Source organism: Pan troglodytes, chromosome 20, assembly GCF_028858775.2.
Source record: "Pan troglodytes isolate AG18354 chromosome 20, NHGRI_mPanTro3-v2.0_pri, whole genome shotgun sequence".
Lineage (NCBI taxonomy): Eukaryota > Metazoa > Chordata > Mammalia > Primates > Hominidae > Pan > Pan troglodytes.
In genome coordinates this window covers 10891968-10919124 of record NC_072418.2, presented here as the reverse complement: position 1 = coordinate 10919124, position 27157 = coordinate 10891968, and the positions used below count along the sequence as shown (strand labels likewise).

The 27157-nt window shown below is 57.5% G+C and overlaps 3 protein-coding genes across 17 annotated transcripts in view; 2 read left to right on the top strand and 1 right to left on the bottom strand.

Annotated features, from left to right (window-relative positions):
• The first annotated feature begins 637 nt into the window (after window positions 1-637).
• On the top strand, window positions 638-4229 carry ZNF414 (zinc finger protein 414). The gene is made up of 8 exons (XM_009434565.5): window positions 638-761; window positions 1460-1772; window positions 2090-2197; window positions 2309-2414; window positions 2841-3184; window positions 3265-3315; window positions 3785-3958; window positions 4045-4229. The coding sequence occupies exons 1-8, from the start codon at window positions 759-761 to the stop codon at window positions 4116-4118; spliced, it is 1173 nt and encodes a 390-aa protein (XP_009432840.2). The 5' UTR covers window positions 638-758; the 3' UTR covers window positions 4119-4229.
• A 7650-nt stretch (window positions 4230-11879) lies between these two features.
• PRAM1 (PML-RARA regulated adaptor molecule 1) lies at window positions 11880-24524 on the top strand. 2 transcript variants are annotated; one of them, XM_009434564.5, is made up of 10 exons: window positions 11942-12245; window positions 15002-16334; window positions 16421-16487; window positions 16871-16947; window positions 23424-23481; window positions 23586-23694; window positions 23825-23987; window positions 24072-24105; window positions 24209-24243; window positions 24355-24524. In XM_009434564.5, the coding sequence occupies exons 1-10, from the start codon at window positions 12243-12245 to the stop codon at window positions 24390-24392; spliced, it is 1917 nt and encodes a 638-aa protein (XP_009432839.1). In that variant the 5' UTR covers window positions 11942-12242; the 3' UTR covers window positions 24393-24524. The 2 variants fall into 2 exon arrangements, with proteins under 2 accessions (XP_054529044.1, XP_009432839.1); XM_054673069.2 differs by lacking the exons at window positions 23424-23481; window positions 23586-23694; window positions 23825-23987; ... (1 more) ...; window positions 24209-24243; window positions 24355-24524 and adding an exon at window positions 19031-19183 and having other exon boundaries at window positions 11880-12245.
• Window positions 24525-25462: 938 nt separating this feature from the next.
• HNRNPM (heterogeneous nuclear ribonucleoprotein M) overlaps window positions 25463-27157 on the bottom strand; it is a 44146-nt gene continuing 42451 nt past the window's right edge. For all 14 annotated transcript variants that reach the window (XM_063800490.1, XM_063800498.1, XM_063800494.1 and 11 more), the window contains one exon: window positions 25463-25886. In XM_063800490.1, coding sequence (XP_063656560.1) covers window positions 25723-25886 — 164 coding nt within the window. In that variant the 3' untranslated portion in view covers window positions 25463-25722. The remainder of the gene's footprint in view (window positions 25887-27157) is intronic.

Here is a 27157-nt window from a genome sequence, read left to right as displayed (position 1 = left end):
GAGCTATGATCGCATCACTGCACTCCAGCCTGGGCGATAGAGCAAGACCCTGTCTCAACACTATAAAAAATAAAGAACTGGCCGGGCGCGGTGGCTCACGCCTGTAATCCCAGTACTTTGGGAGGCCGAGGGGGGTGGATCACCTGAGGTCAGGAGTTCACGACCAGCCTGGACAACATGGTAAAACCCAGTCTCTACTAAAAATACAAAAAATTAGCCAGACGTGGTGGTGGGCGCCCGTAATCCCAGCCACTTGGGAGGCTGAGGCAGAAGAATCGCTTGAACCCAGGAGGCGGAGGTTGCAGTGAGCCGAGATCGCGCCATTACACTCCAGCCTGGGCAACAAGAACGAAACTCCGTCTCAAAAAAATAAAAAATATAAAGAAAGAAGAACTGCTGTTTATCGCCTGTCCAGGGCTGATCTTGGGACAAGACTAGAGGGATGAAGGTGCCCACTTTGAAGACTAGGACAGCGAGGTCATCCCGGATCTCCGTGCACGGAGTCTGCTGAAGTGCGCGCTGACTGCCCGGGGATAGCAAGATTGCACCAGCGTCCGACCTGCGCTCCAGGATGACTCTGCCCTCAGGCCCCGCCCCCTCTCCGAGCGCCCTGCGCAGGCCCCGCCCCCAGACTCGCGAGAGCTGAGAGGCGGAAAATGGCGCTGACGGGAGCGCGAGCTCGCACTGCCCAGAGGGTGGCCGCCGCCTAAGCTGCAGCCGCCGGAGCCGCAGAAACAAGAGGCCGAGCCGTGTCGAAGATGGTGAGCGCGGCACCGGGGTCGCGGGCGCGGCGGAGCTGCGGGGACTGGCGGGGAGCGGCCCTGTCGCGCCTACAGCCTCCGGCCGACCCCGCCCCCACATCCGGGCACCCGTCCGCCGCTGGCTGTCACTCGGAGAGCGCCCTACTTCCGGGCCCGGCCCGGAATGGACCACGCCCGTCAGGCTAGGACTCCGCCCCTAAACTTCTTACATCCGGGCCCCCAGCACCTCCAAGACTGTCCACACTGCTCGAGGCCGGCCGGTCTCGGTCCTCAGACAATCCATGTCTAGCTCCTCTAGCATCTTCCCAGTCCATGCCTGCCCATAGCCCCGCCTCCGTAGCCTTGGCCCCGCCCACTCCCTCTAGGCCACGCTTGTGTGCATACTGGGGCTCCCACCTATCCTAGTTGCGGAGAGCAAATGTTTCTCCCATATGCATAAGGAGCTCAATCCGGGCCAGTGCAGTGGCTGACGACTCTAATCCCAGCACTTTGGGAGGCTGAGGCAGGAGGATCACTTGAGACCAGGGGTTCAAGACCAGCGAGGGCAACATGGCGAGACCCCATCTTTATAAAAAGAAAAAGCTTAGTCCACCCTTACGTATACCCCTATCCTCTCCTGCTGGTGATTCCTTAGAATGGGGGCCGACTGGGTTGACCCAGAGCCCAGAAGGGTTCTCTGCGCCTCTTCCTTCCACCAGGAGGAGAAACCCTCAGGACCCATCCCGGACATGCTGGCCACTGCAGAGCCCAGCTCCAGTGAGACCGACAAGGAGGTGTTGTCCCCGGCTGTGCCAGCTGCAGCCCCCTCCTCCTCCATGTCGGAGGAGCCAGGCCCTGAGCAGGCAGCCACACCGCCAGTGTGGGAACGTGGAGGGGCTGGAGGGATGCAGCAGGGCTCCTCCCCAGCCCCAGACAGCTGCCAGCCTGGCCCCGGACCCAGCCCTGGCCTGACCAGCATAGTTTCCGGGACCAGCGAGGACCTGCGGCCTCCCAGACGACGCCCACCTCCAGGTGATCTGTGATGGGGTCTTCTGGGGAATCACAGTCCCTGAAACAATAGAAGCGAGACGTAGAGAATCTCTAACCTCAGGGCCTTTCTAGAGGGATGCCACTCATCATTTTACGGAGCAGCCGGTGGATGCCAGGCTGTGGCTCCAATGGTGAGCCCGGCCAGTCCAGCCCCTGCACTGTGGCAGACCAGTCTGTTGTGGTAGGCAGAGAGTAAAGGCCCCAGCACATCATATTTGCTTCTCTGGGGCAGAACCCTGGGGTCAGGGACAGCACTAGTGAGGAAGGGACCAGTGACCACTGTTCTGTGCGTCCTGCAGGGAAGCAAATCCCTTGCTCCAGCCCTGGCTGCTGCCTCAGTTTTCCCAGCGTCCGTGACCTGGCACAGCATCTGCGAACCCACTGCCCCCCCACACAGTCCCTGGAAGGTAGGGCCAGGACCGGTAATGGGGAGGCAGGTTAGGGTGGGAAACAGGCGGAGCCCCTCGGAACCAGCCTTGGCCACCTGTCTCCACTTCTCTGTCCTTCATTCCTACCAGGCAAGCTCTTCCGCTGCTCAGCCCTGAGCTGCACCGAGACCTTCCCCAGCATGCAGGAGCTGGTGGCTCACAGCAAACTGCACTACAAACCCAATCGCTACTTCAAGTGAGACCCTGACCTCTTGAGCTCCGCCCTGCCCTAGCCTCACCCTGTGTGTGGGCTCCAGGCCTTCCTCCCTTCCTGGTCAGGGTGGTGGAGGGCGGGACTTGATGTGGGTGGGCCTTTGGGGAAGCCCCGCCCTCAACTCCCTGGATGGGGCGGGGCATACGTGGGCGTGGCCCCACCCAGCCAGGCTTTACCTCCCAAGTGGAAAACCGGCCGCCTAACTTAAAATTGAGACTTCTTTACGGGTTTCCCCAGGTTCCCACCCGAAGTGGTCAGGAAGGGTCGCTGCCACAGTTGTACAGGAGCGGGGACGTGATTAGTGCCCAGGCTCGGTTCCCACGCTCGAAGGGCGGGTGGCATTGCACAGGACACTCTCCCTGGTCCCCCTGGAGGCCCAGCCCAGCCCAGCCCTCTGCCCACCTCCAGGTGTGAGAACTGCCTCCTGCGCTTCCGCACGCACCGCTCGCTCTTCAAGCACCTGCATGTTTGCGCGGAGCATGCGCAGAGCCCAGCCCCGCCGCCACCCCCGGCCCTGGACCGAGAGCCGCCCGCGCCGGAGCGCCCCCCGGAGGTTGACCCCGCATCAGCGCCGGGCCTGCCGTTCCCGCTGCTGGAACCGTTCACGACCCCCGCCCCTGCCCCCACCGGACCGTTCCTGCCCTACTTGAACCCTGCGCCCTTTGGCCTAAGCCCCCCGCGCCTGCGCCCCTTCCTGGCGGCTGCACCCGGGCCGCCGGCTTCCAGCGCCGCCGTCTGGAAAAAGAGCCAAGGTGAGTGTGGGGTTGGGGGCCTCCAGGAGGGCGGGCTGGGCTCGCCCTGACTCTGAACTTGACCCGCCCCTTTACCGCAGGTGCTGGCAGCAGCCCCCGAAGACCCCAGGGCGGCTCCGACGCGCCCTCAGGTGCGTGCAGGTGACCACCAGGGAGGGGTGGAGGGGCTTTCTTTCCTGCGCCCTGCGGGGTCCGGTGGATACCAGGAGGCAGCAGTGCCCATCCCCTTCCCAGGGGGCACAAATGCCACCGTCCCGAAATACAGGATTTTTGCCTTAAAAATGACTGGCACCTGTGCCTTCATCTGCGCCGGCGTTCCCGTATAAACCTTGCGCCCCTTTCACCGTTCACCTCGGAGCGGGCTTCTCCCCAACAGTGAATCTGGGGATGATAGTAGGGGACGCGGAGAAGCCAAGTTGAGTGCCCCCAACTCTAGGGGCAGACAGACCCGGGAGAAACTGAACTAGGCGCCCGGAAGCTGATGGGGGGCGGGAAAAAGTCTCACCCACCCACCCACCCTCGCCGGCGTCCTCCATCCTTGGCGCTCGGGTCTTCTGGGCTGGGGGAGCCCGGGACTGACGGGGTCCCGCCTGCCCGCAGGGCACGCGGCCCCGAGCCGCATCGTGTGGGAGCACACACGCGGCCGCTACTCGTGCATGCAGTGCGCCTTCTCCACGGCCTCGCGGCCCGCCATGACCCTGCACCTGGAGGACCACCGCCCCGGCGCCCCCGCGGCCCCCGCGCCCGGGCCGCCGCGCCCCGACGCCCCCGCGGGTAAGGCCGAGGAATGCGCGGGTGGAGAGGGGGGCGGGGGCCCAAGGCGCTGAGGCTCAGGCGCCCCCCTCCTCTGCCCCACCCAGATCCGGCCCCGCTTGCACCCAAGGTGTCGCCACTGCTGTCAGAGGGGGAGCTTCCAGTGTTCTCGCAGCTCTGAATCCCGCCGCTTTGGGGGTGGGCCATGGGATGTGGGTAGTTTTGTCATTTGGAGGGGGCTGCAGGGAAGGGGGGCTGGGGTGGACAATAAAGAAGGCGCCATGAGCCAGCCTATGCTGTGTTCCCATCCCTTGCCCATCCAAAGCATAGTGGGCTCGAGCCCAGCAGTCATGGAGCGATCACATCTTGGGAGGACCACCTGGGTCCACAGGTGCAGGCCTCACAGCCCACCTGTGTCCTATCTTCCCATCACCCCAATCCTGGGACCCAGGTCCCCACCTCCAGCTGTGGTTGAGGTCCCCAGTACCCACTGTGGGAGCGTTCTCCCTTGTCCAGAAACCAAATGGGATGGGGACTCTACAGTTTTCTTTTCTTTTTTTTGAGACAGTCTTGCTCTGTCTCCCAGGCCGGAGTGCAGTGGCGCAATCTCGTCTCACTGCAAGCTCCACCTCCTGGGTTCACGCCATTCTCCTGCTTCAGCCTCCCAAGTAGCTGAGGCTACAGGCGCCCACCACTATGCCCGACTAATTTTTTGTATTTTTAATAGAGATGGGGTTTCACCGCGTTAGCCAGGATGGTCTCGATCTCCTGACCTCATGATCCGCCCGCCTCAGACTCCCAAAGTGCTGGAATTAAACAGGCGTGAGCCACCACGCCCGCCCTCCAGTTTTCTTTTAAGAAGTCCCGGCCCGGCACAGTGGCTCACGCCTGTAATCCCAGCACTTTGGGAGGCTGGGGCAGGTGGAGCACCTGAGGTCAGGAGTTCGAGACCAGCCTGACTTACATGGTAAAACCCCATCTCTACTAAACACAAAAAATTAGCCAGGTGTGGTGGCGCACACCTGTAATCCCAGCTACTTGGGAGGCTGAGGCAGGAGAATCACTTGAAGCTGGGAGGTGGAAGTTGCAGTGAGCTGAGATTGTGCTATTGCACTCCAGCCTGGGCAATATGAGTGGAACTCCATCTCAAAAATAAAGAAAATTAAAAAGCAATCCCATAACCAGGAGAGGTGACTCATGTCTGCATTCTCAGTGCTTTAGGAAGCTGAGGCAGGAGGGGCGCCTCAGGCCAGGAGTTCGAGACCAGCTTGGGCAACCTAGCAAGATCGCATCTCTACCCCCCCCCCCCACCAAAAAAAATACAAAAAATAGCCAGGCATCGCTGGGCGTGGTGGCTCATGCTTGTAATCCTAGCACTTTGGGAGGCCGAAGTGGGTGGATCACTTGAGGTCAGGAGTTGGAGACTAGCCTGGCCAACATGGTGAAACCCCATCTCTACTAAAAATATGAAAATTAGTCGGGCATGGTGGTGGGCACCTATAATCCCAGCTACTCGGGAGCCTGAGGCAGGAGAATCGCTTGAACCCCGTGGGATGGAGGTTGCAGTGAGCTGAGATCAAGACCCTGCACTCCAGCCTGGGTGATAGACTGAAATTCTGTCTTAAAAAAAAAAAAAAGAAAAAAAAATAGCCGTGGTGGCTACCTGGGAGGCTGAGGCAGGAGAATCACGAGCACAGCAGTTCAAGGCTGCAGTGAGCCATCATCACACCATTGCAACCCCAGCCTGGGAGACAAAAAAAGAAAAAATCCCAGGAGCTTCGGGGACAGGCTGGGAGGCTGGTCCTGAGAAAGTGCAGGGACTGGCCAGGATGGCCTGAAGACCCCCAGACCCTGAACCCCATACTGACTTAAGGGGAAGAATCCTTTGGGATTGGGGAGGCAGGCTGGGGACTCAGGTCTTCATCCTCCTTGCTGTCTGCCAGACCAATTTCCACCATGTCCCAGCTCTGAGGAGTGGGGTGGGTCAAGGCCAGCCCTCCATGGCCTGGTCTTTCTCCTCACCCCTGAAGCCAGCCTCCCAGGTATGAAGTCCCAGGTGATATCCACAGCCATCCCTTGGAAGCTGGTTTTACCTCCATGATCCCTCTCCCTTCTATCCTCATCTCGCCAGCCCCAGGGTCCCCTAGCCCACCCCCTACTCTCCCCCAACCTGCCCTTACCCCAAGACTGAAAACAGAAAACAGTCTCTTCTTCCTGTTTTTATTTTATTTATTTATTTATTTATTTTTGGAGACAGAGTCTCGCCGGAGTGCAATGGCAGTGCCAGGCTGGAGTGCAATGGTACACTCTCAGCTCTCACTGCAACCTCCGCCGTCTGGGTTCAAATGATTCTCCTGCCTCAGCCTCCAAGTAGCTGGGATTACAGGCGCCTGCCACCACCCCGGCTAACTTTTTGTATTTTTAGTAGCGACGAGGTTTCAACATGTTGGCCAGGCTGGTCTCGAACTCCTGACCTCAGGTGATCAACCCACCTTGGCCTCCCAAAGTACTGGGATTATAAGTGTGAGCCACCACGCCCTGCCAGGGTCTCTTCTGATTGTTCCCCTCTCCTGCCTGGCTTCCCATGGCCCTCTGGATGAAGATCCTGTTCTCCCAGTAGCCCACAAGGCCCTACCTTGAACCTCTCGGTCCCCTCCCAGAACAACACTCACCGTCTCCCTCATCCTCCTGGATACACAGACATCCTGTGAGCAAGAACCCAGGGACCTCCTTCACGCAGTCCACCTTGTCTCAATCCTTACCTCCTCCTCTTTTCTCCATTCTCTGAATCCACTTCGGGGTTCCCCCTCACCTCCTCAGCCTGGTATCTGCAGCCGAGACACCAGTAACCCCTGGGCGGGGCCCCCAGACCCCACTCCTCCATCACTGCCCTCCCACCTTCTCCTTGCCCCCCGCCACCCTCCTTGTCGTCTTCCTCAGTTTTTTTTTTTTTTTTTTTTTTTTTTTTTGAGACGGAGTCTCGCACTGTCACCCAGGCTGGAGTGCAGTGGCACCATCTCAGCTCACTGCAGCCTCCGCCTCCCGGGTTCACACCATTCTCCTGCCTGAGCCTCCCAAGTAGCTGGGATTACAGGTGCCCTCCACCCTGCCTGGCTAATTTTTTGTATTTTTAGTAGAGATGGGGTTTCAGCATGTTGGCGAGGCTGGTCTCGAACTCCTGACCTCATGATCCGCCCGCCTCAGCCTCCCAAAGTGCTGGGATTACAGGCGTGATCCACTGCACCTATCTTCCTTGGACTTTTCATCCACCAACGTGTCCACCTCAGGCTCTGAGTCAAAGCCATCCAGGTAGACAAGCCAAGGGCCACCTGCCCCACACCTGCTCAGTGCCATGTCACCTCAAAGATGGACAGCTCTGGGCTCCAGAAGCCCTTCAGCCACTGCAAGGGCAGGAGGGGATCCTCAGGCCCTTGGGACCCGTCTATCTGCCCCACTGCCCACCGCCTCACCAGGGGCCTGAAGACTGCTCTGTCCTTGATGGGGCTGTGATGTGACGGGGCAGCAGCCTCAGCTCACGTGGCTTGGGCTGGGTGTCCACTCTCCCAGCACCCGTAGGCCCCAGCTGAGGTGGTTGTCACTCAGGATGGGGTAGGACAGGCCATCAGGAGGCCCCGGGGCTCCAAGGCCCCCTAAGCTGCCCCTTCTCAGCCAGAAGCCTTGAAACCACCACTGTGGGACCCTGGAAAAGAGTCGACTTCCCTGCCTCCCAATTCCCTCGTCCTTAAAAGGGTGTCATGATGACGGTTGAGTCCTTTGGGGTGGATGCGAGGATGAAAAGAGAGGCTGCAGGGAGAGGAGGGGCTTGGGAAATGTCTGCTGAGAACTTCACGTCCCGAGCCCATGGCTGCCTGGGACTCTCTCGACCTGGGGAGGAGGGTGGGACAGGGTGAAGGGGCCCATTTTACAGATGTATAGAGAAGGTGAGGCTAGGAGACCTCTAGCCAGCCCCAGTTCCCAGTCAGCGGCACTGATTCTGCACCATCTTGGGAGCTGCGCACGGTTACCACGAGAAGAGAAAACCCTGCCAGCAGGTCCAGAGGACACGCCCCTGTTCCCGCATTCTGCAGGTCCCTAGATCTGGCTGTAGTCCAAGCCTCTCCCCCGTCTCCAGGGACAGCGCTGTGTTCTCTGTCCCCCAGGCCCCTAACCCCTCTCCAGGGTCCCGGGGGCCCCCAGGAGTCTTCGTCCCCATCAGTTTCTTCATTCGGCCACCCCCAGATCTAGGCCACGCCTCTTCCCAGTCTGTCAGTATCTTTCCAGAGAGACCTAGAGCCAACACGTCCGTCCAGGGACCTCTCCCCTACCCCATCACCCACGGAGATGGGACAGCCCTTCCTGTGTGTACAGCGGGCCCACGGCCACCACACTACCCTCTGGAGTGAACTGACTGCCGCGAGGCCTGGGGAGCTGGCTCACCACCTGGCCTCCGCCGTTCACCCTGTCCACTACAGAAACGACCTCCTACCCTAAAGCCGGCCCCCAACCCCCATGCACAGGAGCCCAGCCCTCTTGGGCCCCGGCTCCGCCCAGCAGGGGGCGCCCAGGAGTCTCAGACTCGGGGGAATGAAAGCCGGGAGAGCAGTGGGGATAGCGGGCAGGTTGGCTGGAAGCCGCGGGCTCGCGCTGAACAGCTCTGAGGCCGGCCAGAGGCCCGTGCCCGGCATTTGTCCAGCCCCAGCTGTCACTTGCAGGTGCCGGTCCGGTTACCCTCATTGCGGGCCAGGAGCGGGGAGGTGGAGGGCGCCCTGCGGCCCTGGGATCCGCCGCCCACGTGCTCCCCGGGCTCATCCCCCTGCACACCGCTGTTCCCGTTTCCGACCCCGCAGATTCCCCAAGGCGCGCCCTAACGAACTCTCACTCCCCCGGTCCGGGCTCCCTTCTCCGCGATTCCGGTAACCCTATCTGTCCCTGTCTGCAGCCGCGCCGCGCGGAACCCTGCCGGGAGCCCCTACGGAGGCGCCAAATACACAAAGGGGAGTTGGCGGGGAGGCGCACCATGACTACAGCTCCGGGACCTGCGCTTCACCCCCACGGCGCCCCCGTGGGGCCTTGGTGCGCGCGCCCTGGCTGGACCCTCCTAGCTGCGAGAGTGCATGGGTAGTGACCAGCCCAAGCACCTGGGAATCCATCAGCTGTCATCCAATCCCTTAATTACCTTGATTGAGCTCCTTACTGTGGCCAAGCATTGCTTGATTGGTTTATTTACTTATTTTTATTATTTAATTTAATTTTTTTTTTTTTTTGAGAAGGTGTCTCGCCCTGTCACTCAGGTTGGAGTGCAATGGCGCAATCTCAGCTCACTGCAACCTCCGCCTCCCGGGTTCAAGCGATTCTCCCGCCTCAGCCTCCCAGGTACTTGGGATTACAGGTGTGCACAAACAGTATTTTTAGTAGAGACAGGGTTTCACCATGTTGGCCAGGCTGCTCTCGAACTCCTGACCTCAGGTGAGCCGCCCACCTGGCCTCCCAAACTTCTGGGATTACAGGCGTCAGCCACCGCGCCTGGCCACTTGTTCTTTCTTTCATTCTTTCCTTCACTTGCCAAGGTTCTGGAGACCCACAGAGAGCCCATACTGTCCTCCCGAGACTCCTGTTTGGGAGGGCAACCCACATCTGGGAACTGTGCCCCAGGACAGGATGCAAAGGCACAACAGAGATGGCAGAATCCTGATGTCTGTGCTCTTAAAGGAGGCGTGAAAACAAACAGGCAGGCCAGGCGCAGTGACTAAGGCCTGTAATCCCAGCACTTTGGGAGGCCCACGTGGGTAGATTGCTTGAGGTCAGGAGTTTGAGAGCAGCCTGGCCAATGGTGACACCCCAGCTCTGCTAAAAATCCAGAAAATTAGCCGGGCATGTTGGCAGGCACCTGTAATCCCAGCTACTTGAAGCCGGGAGGCAGCCTGGGCAACAGAGCAAGACTTTGTCTCAAAAAAAATTTTTTTTAATGTTTTAAAAATACTTGCTCGGGCCACACCCCAGACTGATTAAGTCAGAGTTTCTTGGAGGTTCTGTTTTTTGGTTCTTTTTTTTTTTTTTTTAGATGGAGTTTTGCTCTGTCACCCAGACTGGAGTGCAGTGGCACCACCTCGTCTCACTGCAACCTCCGCCTCCTGGGTTCAAGCAATTCTCCTGCCTCAGCCTCCCAAGTAGCCAGGATTACAGGCATGCGCCACCACACCGAGCTAATTTTTGTATTTTAGTAGAGATGGGGTTTCTCCATGTTGCCCAGGCTGGTCTTGAACTCCCAACCTCAGGTGATCAACCTCAGGTGATCCACCCGACTCAGCCTCCCAAAGTGCTGGGATTACAGGTGTGAGCCACATTGCCCGACCACCGGTTCCTTTTTTTTTTTTTTTAACTGTTCAGGCAATTCCAACATGTGCTCAAACTGAAAACCAGGGCTCTCTACTCTCTTAGCAGGTGTTTTCTCCCTTTGTCTACCGTGACGGAGATTACTGATCTCCTGTGGGCTGAGCTCTGTGGTCAGGGCTTGTCCTTATCTGGCCAGTCCTCGGCACCACAAGTGACTGCCTTCACCCCCTCTTGGCCCCTGTCTCTGTCTCCTGGTTCCTCTTCTCTCTACTACCTCTAACCTCTGGGAATCTGGTGTGTCCTCGGGTCCTCAGACCCCCTCACTCCTCCAGAACTGCAAAGCCTTTTTTTTTTTTTTTTTTTTGAGATGGAGTCTCTCTCTGTCACCCAGCATGGAGTACAGTGGCGTGATCTTGACTCTGCAACCTCCGCCTTCTGGGTTCAAGTGATTCTCCCACCCCAGCCTCCCAAGCAGCTGGGACCACAGGCATGCACCATCACACCTGGCTAATTTTATATTTTTTGTAGAGATGGAGTCTTGCTCCATTGCCCAAGCTGGTCTTGAACTCCTGGGCTCAAGTGATCCTCCTGCCTCAGCCTCCCAAAGTGTTAGGATTACAGGCGTGGGCCACCGTGCGTGGCCCAGGTGCAAGGCCTTTGACACCACTCACCCACTGACCCCCAAATCTGCTGTACCAGCTGAGCTTTCTGCCCAGGGCGGCAGCCTGGGGCATCCATGGCCTGTGATATCTGCCCCAGAACAAGTGAGTCCTGCTCAGAGCCGGGAATCGGATTTCATGGAAGTGTTGAAATGAGGAAGGCGGATGAGCCAACCAGGGCAGACAGCAGAGGCCTCACCCGGTCACATGGGCCCCCACGTCCTGGGCCTCTGGGCCTCCCCAGGAGCCTCCTAAACCCCAGAGCTGTCTGTACCCCTGATCTGCTGAGATCTCCCCATCCTGTGGCTCTCTAGCCCAGGAGGTCACCAGGGCCTGGCATGGAGTCCTCCCTGGAGTCCAGAGATGGGGACACCAAAGTAGTAGGAATGATGGGGACTACAGAGAGTAAGAAACTAGTTGGCCAGGCGCGGTTGCTCACGCCTGTAGTCCCAGCACTTTGGGAGGCCGAGGCGGGCAGATCATCTGAGGTTGGGAGTTTGAGACCAGCCTGACCAACATGGTGAAACCCCGTCTCTACTAAAAATACAAAAAATTAGCCGGCAGTGGTGGCACATGCATGTAATTCCAGCTACTCAGGAGACTGAGGCAGGACAATTGCTTGAACCTGGGAGGCGGAGGTTGCAGTGAGTCGAGATTGCACCACTACACTCCAGCCTGGGCAACAAAGTGATACCCCGTCTCAAAAAAAGAAAAAAAAAGAAAGAAACTAGTGACCATGTTAGGAACATGCGGGCAACCAGTGCCCCAAGCTTGGGACAGTAGCAGGCAGGACAGGAATTCAAGCGAAATAGAAGTGCCTAGCAGGGGCCAGGGGCAGTGGCTCACACCTGTAATCCCAGCACTTTGGTAGGCCGAGGCGGACTGATCCCTTGAGGTCAGGAGTTTGAGACCAGCCTGCCCAACATGGTGAAACCCCTTCTCTACTAAAGATACAAAAAGTAGCCAGGAGCGGTGGTGCGTGCCTGTAATCCCAGCTACTCAGGAGGTTGATGCAAAAGAATTGCCTGAACCCGAGAGGCAGAGGTTGCAGTGAGCCGAGATGGCACCATGGCACTCCAGCCAGGGCGACAGAGCAAGACTCAGTCTCAAAAAAAAAGAAGTGGCTGGCAGGATCTGGAGACGGACTGGAGCCTCCCCACCTCCTTCCCTTCCTCCTCTGCCCTCCCCCGCCCCACCTCTAGCAGCCCCCACCCTGTGTGCTGACCGTGGAGCAGAAGCCACAGTCACTTCCTGAAGGCAGCGGCCCCAGCTCGGGTCCCACTCATCCCGTGGCCCATCACCTGCCTGCAGCCATGGTGAGTGCTGGGAGAGGCCTGTGCCTCACTGGCTGGGAAGCAAGGGACACAGATGTTCCCGGAAGGATAGGATCCACCTGTGGAGGGGCGGGCGGGGGGGCGGCTGCGAAAGACATCTGGGAAACGGGAAGGGTCGGCAAAAAGGACCCGAGGTAGGCGGCCACCAGGCACACCCCAGGACAGCGCGGGCTCCTGGGGGTTCAGGCTCAGGTTGGGGCTGCGAGGGGGACAGATGGGACTCCCCGGGGGGACAACTCCCGTCTCCCCAGGTCAACATGAGCAGCCATGTGGGAACGGGCTGCTGGGGTGAGAGCAGTGCTTTCCTGCGGGGTGACAAAGTGGGTCATGACCCTCCCCCGTCCAGTCACCCAAGTTGTGACCTGCTAACCCTGACTTATCTAGCCCTGTGGTCGCCCGGGAGCACTTCCTTCAAACCACTCGGGGCTTCGACAGGGGCACTTCAGGCCCCAGGTGGGAATCGCTGCCTTTCCAAGGAGCAATCCTGCTCTCTGGTCCTCTGGATGGGGAAAGTGAGGCACACGCAGGAAGCAAAGGCCACACGTTTCTGCCCTTTCCCTCCCCCAATCTCCTTGACCACAGGTGAAAGGGGCGTTTGTAGGACTAAGGAGGCCTGGCCTTCTTGTGAATCTGCCTACCTCTGTGAGGAGTGGTTGCAGGGCCAGCTAGGAGGGCAGCTGGGACAGCTGGGTATGCAGGAGACAGCGCCTGTGCCCACGGTGTCTGCACCAATCCTCTCAGGCACTGTCAACTGTGAGCATTCCTGACCATCAGCCCGCATGTCAGAGACGGTGTGAGAGGGACCGCATGGCCGTCTCCAGGCATCTCTGTGTTTTCCTGATGGTCAGGCTGAGTACATGGCTGTCTTTGTGCTGCCTGAATATTGTTTATTTCAGCAAATATTTACTGAGCACCTACCATGTTCCAGGCCCTGGGAAGACAGCAATGAATGAGCCAAGTCTCTGCCTTGCAGAGGCTGAGGAACTGAGGGAAGTTGTGGTGTAGAGAGACAAAAAAAAAAAAAATCAAGACACATTAAAAACAATGTAAAATAGTATAATATGTAGGGGTGGGTACGATGGAGAAAATCATGCATGCTGAATGCAGGGCAGTAGTGGGATGGGGTGATCCATTTAAAATAGGGTGGTCTAGGCCAGGCGTGATGGCTCATGCACTTTGGGAGGCCGAGGTGGGTGGATCACTTGAGGTCAGGAGTTCGAGACCAGCCTGGCCAACATGGTAAAACCCCGTTTCTATTAAAAATACAAAAAAAATTAGCCAGGCTTCGTGGCAGACACCTGTGATCCCAGCTACTCAGGAGGCTGAGAATCACTTGAACCCAGGAGGCGGAGGTTGCAGTGTGCCGAGATTTCGCCACTGCACTCCAACCTGGGTGACAGAGTGAGACTCCGTCTCAAAAAAATAAAATAAAATAAAAAAGAAAGAAAAATAGGGTGGTCTAGGTTGGGCACGGTGGCTCACACCTGTAATCCCAGCACTTTGGGAGGCTGAGGCGGGTGGAGGGTGGATCACCTGAGGTCGTGAGTTTGAGACCAGCCTGGCCAACATGGTGAAACCCTGTCTCTAGTTAAAATACAAAAATTAGCCAGGTGTGGTGGCGAGTGCCTGTAATCCCAGCTACTTGGGCGGCTGAGGCACCAGAGTCATTTGAACCTGGGAGGTGGAGATTGCAGTGAGCCGAGATCGCGCCATTGCACTCCAGTCTGGGTGACGGAGCAAGACTCCATCTCAAAAAATAAAAATAAACAAATAGGGTGGCCTTGGATGGCCTCTCTAATAAGAAAATATGAGAACAGAGGCTGGGAGGAGGAAGAGGAGAGACCCAGGTGGTGCAGAGACATGTCCTGGGTCAGGGACAGGGCAGAGGCCCCGAGGTCGGAGGGAAGTGTTCAGGGTGCAGGGAGGAGAAGGTGGCTGGGTAGGGAGGCTGGTTCGCCCAGGCTTTTATGAGGCATTTAGCTTGAACTGTGGGGACATGAGGAAGCATTGCCGAGTTTTGAGCAGAGGGACACAAACAGACTCAGGGTTCAACAGGCTTCTCCCTCCAGCTGCCATGGGGGGAACTGACCAGGGAAGGGGGTACGCAGTGGCCCAAGGAAGGGCTTGTTAGAATAATCCAGGCAATTGGTTGGGGGAGGGCAGACACTGCCTCCCACTACCTCCTGGGGTGACAGTGGTGAAGGCAGTGAGAAGTGGTTGGATTCCGGATGTGTTTTGAAATTAGCACAGAAGGGACTGGGGGCCTGGGCGCGGCGGCTCAAGCCTGTAATCCCAGCTATTGGGGAGGCCGAGGTCGGGGGAATCATTGGAGCCCAGGAGTTGCAAGCTGCAGTGAGCTATGATCGCACCACTGCACTCCAGCCTGGGCAATGGAACGAGACTGGAGACATGCAGTGGGAGGGGTGAAAGAATGAGGGGGTCAAGGATGCTGGGGGGGTGGGGTACCACCCATGGGGGGAGGGCTGTGGGACTGGAGGCTGCAGGAGGGATGTCGGGATCTCCAGTGCTGCTAGAGGAGGTTGGGTGTGGAGAAGTAGGGAGGGGTGTGGGTCCCAGGATCCTAGGATCCATGGGGGCTCCTGGGAAAGAGCCGAGGGCTGACCGGGCCTGGGCGCAGGGGTGGTGGTTGTGGGCTGTGCCTGAGGGTCCCCAGGCCCATCCTTCCATGCCCCTTCTGTGTGTTTGAGCCCCTGCCTCATTGGCTCTGCGTCTCCTAGGAGAGCCATCAGGACTTCCGGAGCATCAAAGCAAAGTTCCAGGCCTCTCAGCCGGAGCCCAGCGACCTGCCCAAAAAACCCCCGAAGCCTGAGTTCGGTAAACTCAAGAAGTTCTCCCAGCCTGAGCTAAGCGAGCACCCCAAGAAGGCCCCGCTGCCTGAGTTTGGTGCAGTGTCCTTGAAGCCCCCGCAGCCTCAGTTCACTGACCTCCCCAAGAAGCCCCCGCCGCCTGAGGTCACTGACCTCCCCAAGAAGCCATCCAAACTGGAGTTGAGTGACCTCTCCAAGAAGTTCCCACAGCTGGAGGCCACTCCGTTTCCCAGGAAGCCCCTGCAGCCTGAGGTCGGTGAGGCCCCTTTGAAGGCCTCGCTGCCGGAGCCTGGTGCGCCGGCCCGGAAACCCCTGCAGCCCGACGAACTCAGTCACCCCGCCAGACCCCCCTCCGAACCCAAATCCGGCGCATTCCCCAGGAAGCTCTGGCAACCCGAGGCCGGTGAGGCTACCCCGAGGTCCCCGCAGCCTGAGTTGAGTACCTTTCCCAAGAAGCCTGCGCAGCCTGAGTTCAACGTGTACCCCAAAAAGCCTCCGCAGCCTCAGGTCGGTGGCCTCCCTAAGAAGTCCGTGCCGCAGCCTGAGTTCAGCGAGGCCGCTCAGACTCCCCTCTGGAAGCCTCAGTCCAGCGAGCCGAAGCGCGACTCCAGCGCCTTTCCCAAAAAGGCCTCCCCGCCTCCGCTGAGTGACTTTCCCAAGAAGCCTCCGCAGCCTGAGCTTGGGGACCTCACCAGGACCTCCTCAGAGCCCGAAGTCAGCGTGCTTCCCAAGAGGCCGCGGCCGGCCGAATTCAAAGCGCTCTCCAAGAAGCCCCCGCAGCCCGAGCTGGGCGGCCTCCCCAGGACCTCCTCAGAGCCCGAGTTCAACTCACTCCCCAGGAAGCTGCTGCAGCCGGAGCGCCGGGGGCCACCCCGCAAGTTCTCACAGCCTGAGCCCAGCGCTGTCCTCAAGAGACACCCGCAGCCTGAGTTCTTCGGTGATCTCCCTCGAAAGCCTCCACTCCCCAGCTCCGCTTCCGAGAGCTCACTGCCTGCGGCCGTGGCCGGCTCCAGCTCCCGGCACCCGCTCAGCCCTGGGTTTGGAGCCGCTGGGACACCCCGCTGGAGGTCAGGAGGCCTGGTTCACAGTGGAGGGGCCAGGCCAGGCCTCAGACCCAGCCATCCACCCCGGCGGAGGCCTCTGCCCCCTGCCAGCAGCCTGGGACCCCCTCCAGCCAAGCCCCCGCTGCCCCCGGGGCCCGTGGATATGCAGAGCTTTCGGAGACCCTCTGCAGCATCCATAGGTGGGTGAGGGCGGGCGGCACCGGCAGGAGCGGGGGCTGAGGTCCCAGGCAGTGCCGGCTTCCCTGCCGCACTCTCTACCCCACAGATCTACGGAGGACCCGCTCGGCCGCTGGGCTCCACTTCCAGGACCGACAGCCTGAAGACATCCCGCAGTGAGTGTGGGGAGGAAGCGGAGGTGGGTGCGGATTGTGGGGCTCAAAGAGGCCTCATCTCGGCCTGGAGCTCCCAGAACTTCGGGAGGCTGAAGTGGGCGGATCTCCTGAAGTCAGAAGTTCGACAACAGCCTGGCCAACGTGGTGAAACCCCGTCTACTAAAAATACAAAAATTAGCCCGGTGTGGTGGGGGGCACCTGTAATCCCAGCTACTTGGGAGGCTGAGGCAGGAGAATCGCTTGAACCCGGGAGGTGGAGGCTGCAGTGAGCCCGAGATCATGCCCCTGCACTCCAGCCTGGGCAACAGAGAAAAACTCCGCCTCAAACAAAAAAAAAAAAAAAAAAAAAAAAAAAAGAGGCCTCATCTCAGGTATCCCCGCAGGGTCCCAGATGAGATCTACGAGCTGTATGACGACGTGGAACCCAGAGATGACTCCAGCCCCAGCCCCAAGGGCAGAGGTTTGTTGGTGGCCTGCCCGAGTCCCTGCAAAACATTCGGGGCAAGGCCATTTTCTGCCATGCTCCTGGTGTAAGAGCAAGTAACATTTTAGGACCTGCTGGCTCCTGCTGGGTGGAACTACATAAGGGGAGCCCAGAGGCGAAGGACCAGTGAGAAGGCTGTTGTAGGCAGAGGTGTGGCCCAGGTTGGCAGCAGGAGATGTGGGAGCAGTGGGCGAATTCAGTAATCAAAAGCAAGCATCAGGCCGGGTGCGGTGGCTCATGCCTGTAATCCCAGAGCTTTGGGAGCCCGAGGCAGGAGGATCGTTTGAGCCAATCCCAGGGCTTTGTGAGGCCAAGACAGGAGGATCCCATAAGCTCAAGATTCCAGACCAGTCTGGGCCACAGAGCGAGACCTCATCTCTACAAAAAAACTTAAAAATCAGCCAGGTGTGACAAGCATCTGTAGTCCCAGCTATTTGGGATGCTGAGACAAGAGGATTGCTTGAGTCCAGGAGGTCGAGACTGCAGACTGCAGTGAGGCTGTGACTGCACCACTGTACTCCAGCCTGGGCAGCAAACACCCTGTCTCAAAAAAAAAAAAAAAAAGCAGGACTTGGTGGTATATAAAGCAGGGAAGTTTCAAGCCTAGCACCCAAGGGCATGACAGAGCCGCCCCTGGGTTGACAACAAGATGTTAGGTTCCATTCATTCATCCATCCATCCATCCATCCATTTATTTATTTTTTGAGACGGAGTCCCGCTCTGTCACCCAGGCTGTAGTGCAGTGGAGCAATCTCAGCTCGCTGCAAGCTCCGCCTCCCGGGTTCACGCCATTCTCCTGCCTCAGCCTCCCCAGTAGCTGGGACTACAGGCACCCACCACCGCGCCCAGCTAATTTTTTGTATTTTTAGTAGAGATGGGGTTTCACCATGGTCTCGATCTCCTGACCTCGTGATCCACCCGCCTTAGCCTCCCAAAGTGCTGGGATTACAGGCGTGAGCCACCACGCCTGGCCCTTATTTATTTATTTATTTTATTTATTTATGTATTCGTTTGTTTTTTTGTTTGAGATGGAGGCTCGCTCTGTTGCCCAGACTGGAGTGCAGTGCCGTGATCTTGGCTAACTGCAACCTCTGCCTTCCGTGTTCAAGCGATTCTCCTGTCCCACCCTCTGGAGTAGCTGGGATTACAGGCACGTGCCACCAAGCCCAGCTAATTTTTGTATTTTTAGTAGAGATGGGGTTTCACCATGTTGGCTAGGCTGGTCTCAAGCTCCTGACCTCAAACGATCCACCCACCTTAGCCTCCACAAGTGCTGGGATTACAGTCATGAGCCACCGCGCCCGGCCTTATATTTTTATTTTTTATTTTTTTGGAGACACAGTCTCGCTCTGTTATCGCCCAGGCTGGAGTGTAGTGGTACCATCTCAGCTCACTGCAACCTCTGCCTCTTGGATTCAAGCGATTCTCCTGCCTCAGCCTCCCAAGTAGCTGGGATTACAGGCGCCCACCACCACGCCTAGTTAATTTTTGTATTTTTAGTAGAGCTGGGGTTTCACTACATTGGCCAGGCTGGCCTTGAACTCCTGACCTCGTGATCTGCCCGCCTCAGCCTACCAAAGTGCTGAGATTTCAGGCGTGAGCCACCGTGCCCGGCCTGATTTACTTAGACCTGTTGTGTTCAAGGTAGCTGAGGGGATGTCCAGGCGGAACTTGGGCCTGAAACTCAGGGGGAGGTGTGGCCTGCAGGCAGGTATGGCAGTGGCAGGGGAGGGAGGCTGCCAAAGGTTTCTTAGAAGTTTGTGCTGGGTGAATAGGGAGCAGGCCCGCACCTCCTGCCCAGCTCCAAAGTTAATGCCTTCATGAAAACACAAGCAGCTTCCAGGCAAGCACCTTGCCTGCCTGTCCCTAAATCTGTACCCTCCACTCCCTGCATGTCCTTAAATCTGTCCTTAAATCTGTACCCTCCACTCCAAAGTTAATGCCTTCATGAAAACACAAGCAGCTTCCAGGCAAGCACCTTGCCTGCCTGTCCCTAAATCTGTACCCTCCACTCCCAAATCCCCACAAGGCAGTAAGGCAATGCATCCCCATTTTACAGATGCACCAGGCTGGCCCGGCGTGGCAGCTCACACCTGTAATCCCAGCAGTTTGGGAGGTCCGGCGGGCGGATCACTTGAGGTCAGGAGTTCCAGACCAGCCTGGCCCGCATGACAAAAACCCATCTCTATTAAAAATAAAAAAACTAGCTGGGGCCGGGTGTGGTGGCTCATGCCTGTAATCCCAGCACTTTGGGAGGCCGAGGCAGGTGGATCACCTGAGGTCAGGAGTTCGAGACCAGCCTGAACAACATGGAGAAACTCCATCTCTACTAAAAATACAAAAATTCGCCAGGTGTGGTGGTGCGTGCCTGTAGTCCCAGCTACTAGAGAAGCTGAGGCAGGAGAATTGCGTGAACCTGGGAAGGAAGGGTTGCAGTGAGCCAAGATCATGCCATTGGACTCCAGCTTGGGCGACAGAGTAAGACTCAATCTCAAAAAAAAAAATGAGTCGGGCATGGTGGCACGCACCTGTAATCCCAGCTATTCGGAAGGCTGAGGTAGGAGAATTCCTTGAACCCGGGAGACAGAGGTTGCAGTGAGCCGACATCGCGCCGCTGCACTCCAGCCTGGGTGACAGAGTGAGACTCTGTGTCTGTCTCAGTTGGAAAAAAAAAAAAAAAGGCCAGGCGCAGTGGCTCACGCCTGTAATCCCAGCATTTTGGGAGGCCGAGGCGGGTGGATTGCCTGATGTCAAGAGTTCAAGACCAGCCTGGCCAACATAGTGAAAACCCGTCTCTACTAAAAATACAAAAAATTAGCTGGGTGTGGTGGCAGGCGCCTGTAATCCCAGCTACTTGGGAGGCTGAGGCAGGAGAATCGCTTGAACCTGGGAGGCAGAGGTTGCAGTAAGCTGAGATCCTGCCATTGCACTCCAGCCTGGGTGACAGAGTGAGACTCCATCTCAAAAAAAAAAGAAAAAAAAATAGGTACGCAAGGTTGAGGCTCTGGGACGGGGCTTGCCCTGGCTTGCACAGCTGGTCCACGAGCTGGATCTGTGGCAGGGCTTTCAGCAGGGGCCAGAGCTGGAGCTTCTAAGGTGCTCCTGCTCTCCCTGACAGCCTCAGAGGGCCTGGGGCAGAGAGGCCCCCTCTGCTTCTCCTGGGCTTTCTCCCTGAGCTTCTTGCAACACCTCCCTGTGAGCACACAGCTTCCTGGTGGGGCCCCTTCTGCTTCCGCTCTAGGGGAGGCTCTGTGGCTTGGGTCTAGGGGCCACCGTTGGGGATGCGGATGGCCAGGAGTGGGGCTGCTGAGAGCCTGGGCTAGTGACAGCCTGCCTCGGCCCACTCCCAGAAGCCCTGCTGGAATCCCCCACCTCTTCTGAGGCTAGGAGAATCTCCCTCTCCTCAAACTTCATACAGTCTCCACCCTTGGCCCATTGTTCCTGTCACCAAATAACTTTCTCCCCCTTCCTTGCCAGTCATTTGAGGTTCTGATATGAAAAAAGAAAAAAGGGGCCGGGCGCGGTGGCTCATGCCTAAAATCCCAGTTCTTTGGGAGGTGGAGGCAGGCGGATCAGTTGAGGTTGGGAGTTCGAGACCAGCCTGGCCAACATGGCGAAACCCCGTCTCTACTAAAAATACAAAAATTAGTTGGACGTGGTGTTGCACACCTGTAGTCCCAGCTTCTGGGGAGGCTGAGGTGGGAGGATCGCTTGAACCCAGGAGATGGAGGCTGCAATGAGCCGAGATTGCACCTCTGCACTCCAGCCTGGGCAACAGAACGAGACCCTGTCTCAAGAAAAAAAGAAAAAAAAAAAGGTTCCACTTCCCTGGATCTCCCGCTTCTCAGGAGTGGCGTGGGCTTCTCACCGTGGGTGCAGCTTCTCAAAGGCAGCTTAGGTCTCTTGGGGCCAGGACTCTGGACTCCCATTTCCCACTGTCTGCCTTACTTGGAATAGTAGCAGCTCCACTGCAGAGGTTCCTGGAAGGCAGGGGGCTCCTCTGCAGGTGGGGAGAGCCCAGCCTTTCCCAGGATCTGAGCTGGCCATGCAGGGAAGGCGGGCAGAGGCCTGCTCAGGGTCAGCTGTGGATGAACCGGGGCTGCCTGCATGGCGGTGCCAAGAGGTGCTCTAATGTGGCGGGTTTGCAGGGACCCTGGAGTGCCAAGGTCAGGTTCGCTCCTGGTGGAGTGACTGCTCACGGCCGGGGAAGCCTCTGAGAGGCAGGAGCAGCTGGAGGGGCTGTGTGTTCCGGGTGAGACTGTGGATGGCCATGCCTGGTATCTGGCAGGCACGATTCAGGTGCTGCTCCTTGGGCTGCTTGGAGGGACTACAGGCCTGAAATGTCCGGCGGGATGCTTTGAGCCATTCGGAAAGGACATGCTGGGGCTCTGGGTTCTGGATCTTTCACTCACTGGGGTTCCTGGGGCTCCCACCTGAAGCCAGTTCCTTGGCCAGCAGGGCTCTGACTTGGGAGCCTGGTCATTTGCCAGGAAGTGGCACAGGGAGACTGGCACCACGGGAGACCCCTCAGTCCAGAGTCTCATCATCAGTCACCAGTCCAGGATGCTTACCCTAGCAGCATCTTTTAAAAATTATTTTTATTTACTATTTTGAGACAGGGTCCTGGTCTGTCACCCAGGCTGGAGTGCAGCGGCGCCATCTTGACTCACTGCAACCTCCAGCTCCCGGGTTCCGGCGATTCTCCTGCCTCAGCCTCTTGAGTAGCTGGCATTACGGGCGCCCACCACCACACCCGTCTAATTTTTGTATTTTTAGTAGAGACAGGGTTTCACCATGTTGGCCAGGCTGCTGTCGAACTCCTGACCTCAAGTGATCTGCCCGACTTGGCCTCCCAAAGTGCTGGGATTACAGGCATGAGCCACCATGCCTGGTCACGATATTTTACTGTCAACTATCATTGCCCTCCTGTGCAATGGAACACCCAATTTCTTCTTCCTAACTGTAACTTTGTACCCATGGGCCAGCCTCTCCTCATCCTCCCTTCTGCCTTAGTTTTTCACCCAAATCTCATTACAGTAGAACCCCAGAACCCACCGGGTGCGGTGGCTCAGGCCTGTAATCCCAGCACTTTGGGAGGCTGAGGCAGGGGCATCACCTGAGGTCAGGAGTTAGAGACCAGCCTGGCCAACATGACGAAACCTCATCTGTACTAAAAATACAAAAATCAGCTGGGCGTGGCAGTGGGTGCTTATAATCCCAGCTACTCAGGATGCTGAGGCAGGAGAATCGCTTGAACCCAGGAGGCAGAGGTTGCAGTGAGCTGAGATCATGCCATTGCACTCCCGCCTGGGCAACAAGAATGAAACTCCGTCTCAAAAACAAAACGAAACAAACAAACAAACAAACAAAAAAAACGGCTAGGTACGGTGGCTCACGCCTATAATCCCAGCACTTTGGGAGGCCGAGGTGGGTGGATCACCTGAGGTCAGGAGTTTTGAGACCAGCCTGGCCAACATGGTGAAACCGCGTCTCTACTAAAAATACAAAAAATTAGCTGGGTGTGGTAGCATGTGCCTGTAATCCCACCTACTTGGGAGGTTGAGGGAGGAGAATCGCTTGAACCCAGGAGGTGGAGGTTGCAGTGAGCTGAGATCGCGCCATTGCACACTCTAGCCTGGGCAACAAAAGCAAAACTCCGTCTCAAAAAATAAAAAAGAACCCTAGACCCAACTTGCTCTAGGAGGCAGAAGTGAAATGGCCTCGAAGCCTACAGATAAATCCTGCCTCTACCATTTACCAGCTGGGTGACCTTGGGCAGTTTGCTTGACCTCTCTGAGCCTTTATTTCCTTGTGGACAATTTGGGCATGACAGTGGCATCTACTGGCATGAACAAGGTTGCTGAGAGGGCTGCCATGAGGGGCGTGGCCCAGCAGTTCCCACCACGCTGAGCACATGGCAGGAGTTAAGGGAATGGAAGGCAACCCAGAAGAACCCATGACCCCTGAGAAAGGCTTGCGGAAGAAGATGGGCAGGGAGAGGTTTGGGAGGGGACCTGGTGGGATTTGGGGAGTCCTCAGAACTGACATAGGGAGGCCTTACTCAAGATCCAGCCACCTGCCAGGCGCAGTGGCTCACGCCTGTAATCCCAGCACTTTAGGAGGCCGAGGCGAGTGGATTGCCTGAGGTCAGGAGTTCAAGACCAGCCTGGCCCACATGGTGAAACCTGTCTGTATTAAAAATACAAAAATCAGCCAGGTGTGGTGATGGACACCTGTAATCCCAGCTACTCGGGAGCCTGAGGTAGGAGAATCGCTTGAACCCAGGAGGCGAAGGTTGCAGTGAGCCGAGATTGTGCCATTGCACTCCAGCCTGGGTGACAGAGCAAGACTTCGTCTCAAAACAAAAACACAAAAACAAACAAAAAACAGCTACCAGGGTAAAAGCTGAGCCGGCGGGCCCTGCCTTGACTCGGAGTCCTGACTGTCCCCAGATGAAGCGCCCTCAGTTCAGCAAGCCGCCAGGAGGCCACCACAAGACCCAGCGCTCAGGTGCCATGGGCAGAGGGGGTGGGCAGACGGGGGGCGAGCTCCAGGAACCCCCAGAGGAACACAACTTGCTCACGAGCACACAATTCCTTGGTGGGGGGTATCAGGAAGGAGAAGGATCCCCAGCCACAGCAGTTGCCACCCATGGACCCAAAGTTGCTGAAGCAGCTGAGGAAGGCAGAGAAGGCCGAGAGGGAGTTCCGGAAGAAGTTCAAGGTGAGGCCCCTGAGCTAAGCAGGAGTCCTGGCAGGGCGGAGACCAGGGTCCCACCGATCCCAGGTTCAGAAAGAAGACAGGGGCCCAAGGGCGGCAGCACAAGCAGAGGCCCTAACATCTCGCGCCCCAGTTTGAAGGGGAGATCGTGGTTCACACGAAGATGATGATCGACCCCAACGCTAAGACACGTCGCGGGGGTGGCAAGCACCTCGGGATCCGGCGCGGGGAGATCCTGGAAGTGATCGAGTTCACCAGCAATGAGGAGATGCTGTGCCGGGACCCCAAAGGCAAATGTGAGTGCGCCCGGCCCCGCAGCCCCGGGAGGTCCCAGCCGCCACCCTGGGCCTCAGAACCCACCATGCCCACTCTCTCCACAGATGGCTACGTGCCCAGAACAGCGCTCCTGCCCCTGTGAGTGCCAGCCCTGACCATGGTGGGGGAGTGCGGGGTGTGTGGTGCAGGGTGGGGGAAATGGGCCATGGTGCCCCTTGCTGACCCAACTGTGCTCTGCCAGGGAGACGGAGGTGTACGATGATGTCGACTTCTGCGGTACGTGGACACTCTGGGAGGGCTGGAGGGACCCTGGCGATTCCCCGGGGGCGCTGCTCACTATTGGGCTTCTGGGGAGAGGGGTCCATGGAAGTCACGCTTCCTCGGCAGACCCCCTGGAAAACCAACCACTCCCCCTGGGACGGTAAGACCGGTAGGCATGGGGCCAGGACAGCCGCCAGCCCAGCGCCCGCTCACCCAGGAGCCCTGGATCCCAGCACTGGAAAGTCACAGAGCTGCCCGGACTTGTACCTGGCCACATAAAGCCCCAGTTTAAAGCAGTCCCTGCTTCTTTTCTTTCCCTCCTGATTGGCACACAGTGGAGCAAAGGCACGGGAACCCCCTGACCAAACACAAAAGGGGGTATGTCTGGGGTCACCCTGCCATGGTCTCACCCCTCAGGGATAAAAGCCAGTGGGGAGAAAAGGGTGGCAAGAAGCTGGTGAGCAAGGGGGGCTCCGGGTGATCAGAACAGCATGTGCTGCCAGCCAGGCAGCCGGGCAGGACGTGCCCCTCCACAGCCAACAGAACAGCAGCAGCCAGGCCTCCTTGCCAGGTATGCACACCTGCTTGGCCTGAGTGGATCCTGAGGGCGCTTCACTGGGGGAAGGGGTGGGGCCTATACCCAATTCTGACAGAGCCCAGGTATCAATCAGATTTGGCCTGAGCCTCTGGCAGGACTGAACACGCATGGAAGGTGGCACACAGTTTGGTCTGTTTCAGCAGGAAAAAAAAAAGCCAGAGAACAAGCCTGACTCAGGCAGGGCCTGTGCCCCAGGGCGTTAACTTCACAACAGGGAGACAGGATGGCTTTCGGGAGGCTTTTTTTTTTTTTTTTTTTTGAGACAGAGTCTCACTCTGTTGCCCAGGCTGGAGTGCAGTGGCGCGATCTCGCTCACTGCAACCTCCGCCTCCTGGGTTCGAGTGATTCTCCTGCCTCAGCCTCCTGAGTAGCTGGGACTACAGCCATGAACCACCGCGCCTGGCCTCAGAAGGCTCTAAACAGCCAAACGCTCCATTATCAGCCGGGGGATTACAGCCCACAGGAAGGCAGTTTCCAGGGAAGAGTCTCCCCCCAATCTGTGGGCAGGCACCCACCCCTGGGGCCTCAGACAAGCAAGAGAGGGGATGAGATCCCTGCTCCTTGGACTGGAAGCTCGAGTGACCCCAGCTCCCCACACCTCGCGTGGTTGCCCACACAACACACACAAGCAGGCCATTTTCAGGAACCGGTATTTATTATCAAAGTCATATTCGATGTCAACAAGATGCCACAACTACAAAAAAAATTGCGCACATTGCAATCTCAATGCAAACAGTCAAATGGAACCCCAGTCATTAAAAAAGTAATTCAAATTACCCCAAAAAGCAACTGAATTTTTTAAACATCTTTATACATCCAGCCAACAAATTAAAATGGTTAACAAGAAAAAATACAAATTCAGAGGTCTCGTATCGATGTTTAAAAAAGGCAACTGCTTAAGCGTTTCTATCAATTCGAACGTCAATCTCTCGGCCACTCAGCTTCATGCCATTCATCATCCGGCAGGCTCTCTCGGCCACCTCTGGCGACTCGAACTTAACCACACCACACCCCTTGGACTTCCCATTCTCCATCTTGATGTCGGCGTACAGCACGTGGCCTGGGACAGGGAGGGAAGTAGAGACGACACTCAGTCCCGATTTTGTTAGATTTTGGTGGACAGAGTCAAAAAGGAGAGGCCCTGAAGCCTAGAGCACAAAGGCTCAGAATACAATGGCGAGAACCAATGACTACGGCCCCCTCAGCCATACTGCCATTCTTCTGCTAACAGAGCCTGCCCCTGCCCCATGAAAAGCCTTCCTGGCAGATTCAATGCACGCCTTTACGCTTCAGGAAGTTCAAAAAAGAAGGCGCAGTGTAAAGCCAGCTTTATAGGCAGAAAGTTGCCCGTATATTTTACAAAGTCTTCATTTTTGATATGCCACTGCCCCTGGTTACAAAGCCATCCGCAATCCAATGGACACGTCTGTACTGTCCAAATGAAAGCCAGCAGGTTTCACTTATTCATTTGAGCACCCGTTAAGCATCCAGATATGTGTCAACGCCGTGGACAGAGCCCTAGAGGGCAAAGGCTCTACTCCAGGAGTACCAAAGGTGGTAGGGCCACAATGCCAGAGGCGGGAACTCAGTGCCGAAGAGAGGGCCCAGGGCAGGTAGGGTGGAGGGGTCCTCAGGGGCAAGTTCTGAGTGAGCTTACACAGAAATTCACCAGAAAGAAGACTTGCCAGTAATGGCTCACACGAGAGCATTGCGGGACACGTGCAGCACTTGCCGCTCAGGTTCTGGGACAGGAGGGAGATGGAGGAGGATGGGACCAGGTCTTCAAGGGGCTTGTGAGTCTGGACTTCCTCTTGAAGGAACAGGGCCGCTCCAGGCATTGCAAAAGTGGGGGCTGGGGGTGCTGTGATCCCACTGGCCTTTTCAGAATATCTAGCTACAACGTGGAAACTCAGGAGTGGGGAAAGAGGTGAAGAATGGAGCAAAGAGGCAGATCATGACTCAACGGCTTGCCCCGAGAACCATGGAGAAGCAGCAATGGTGGTGAAATCGGAGCCACTGCTGAAACAGGAAGCGGGAGGACAGTGCGGAAGCAGCTGCCCAGACCTCTAGCTCAGGCCCCTCTAGCTAAAAAGAACAGAGGTGGTGCATGAGGGGTGCAGGCTCACCCTGGAGGGCAGGGAAGGAAGACAACTTGCTTTCAGCCACAGACAGAGCCCTCCAGAAGAGTTGCCCGATGTGCCAGGAAACCACAAGACCTTAGCCTCACCCTCACAGGAGCTGCTGTGTGCCCAGAGCCTGCACCGCCTCCCCATGGCACCTGCTGGGCTAAGTGTTCTCTCCGAGGCCCCACACCAGCTGTGCTGAGGGGAA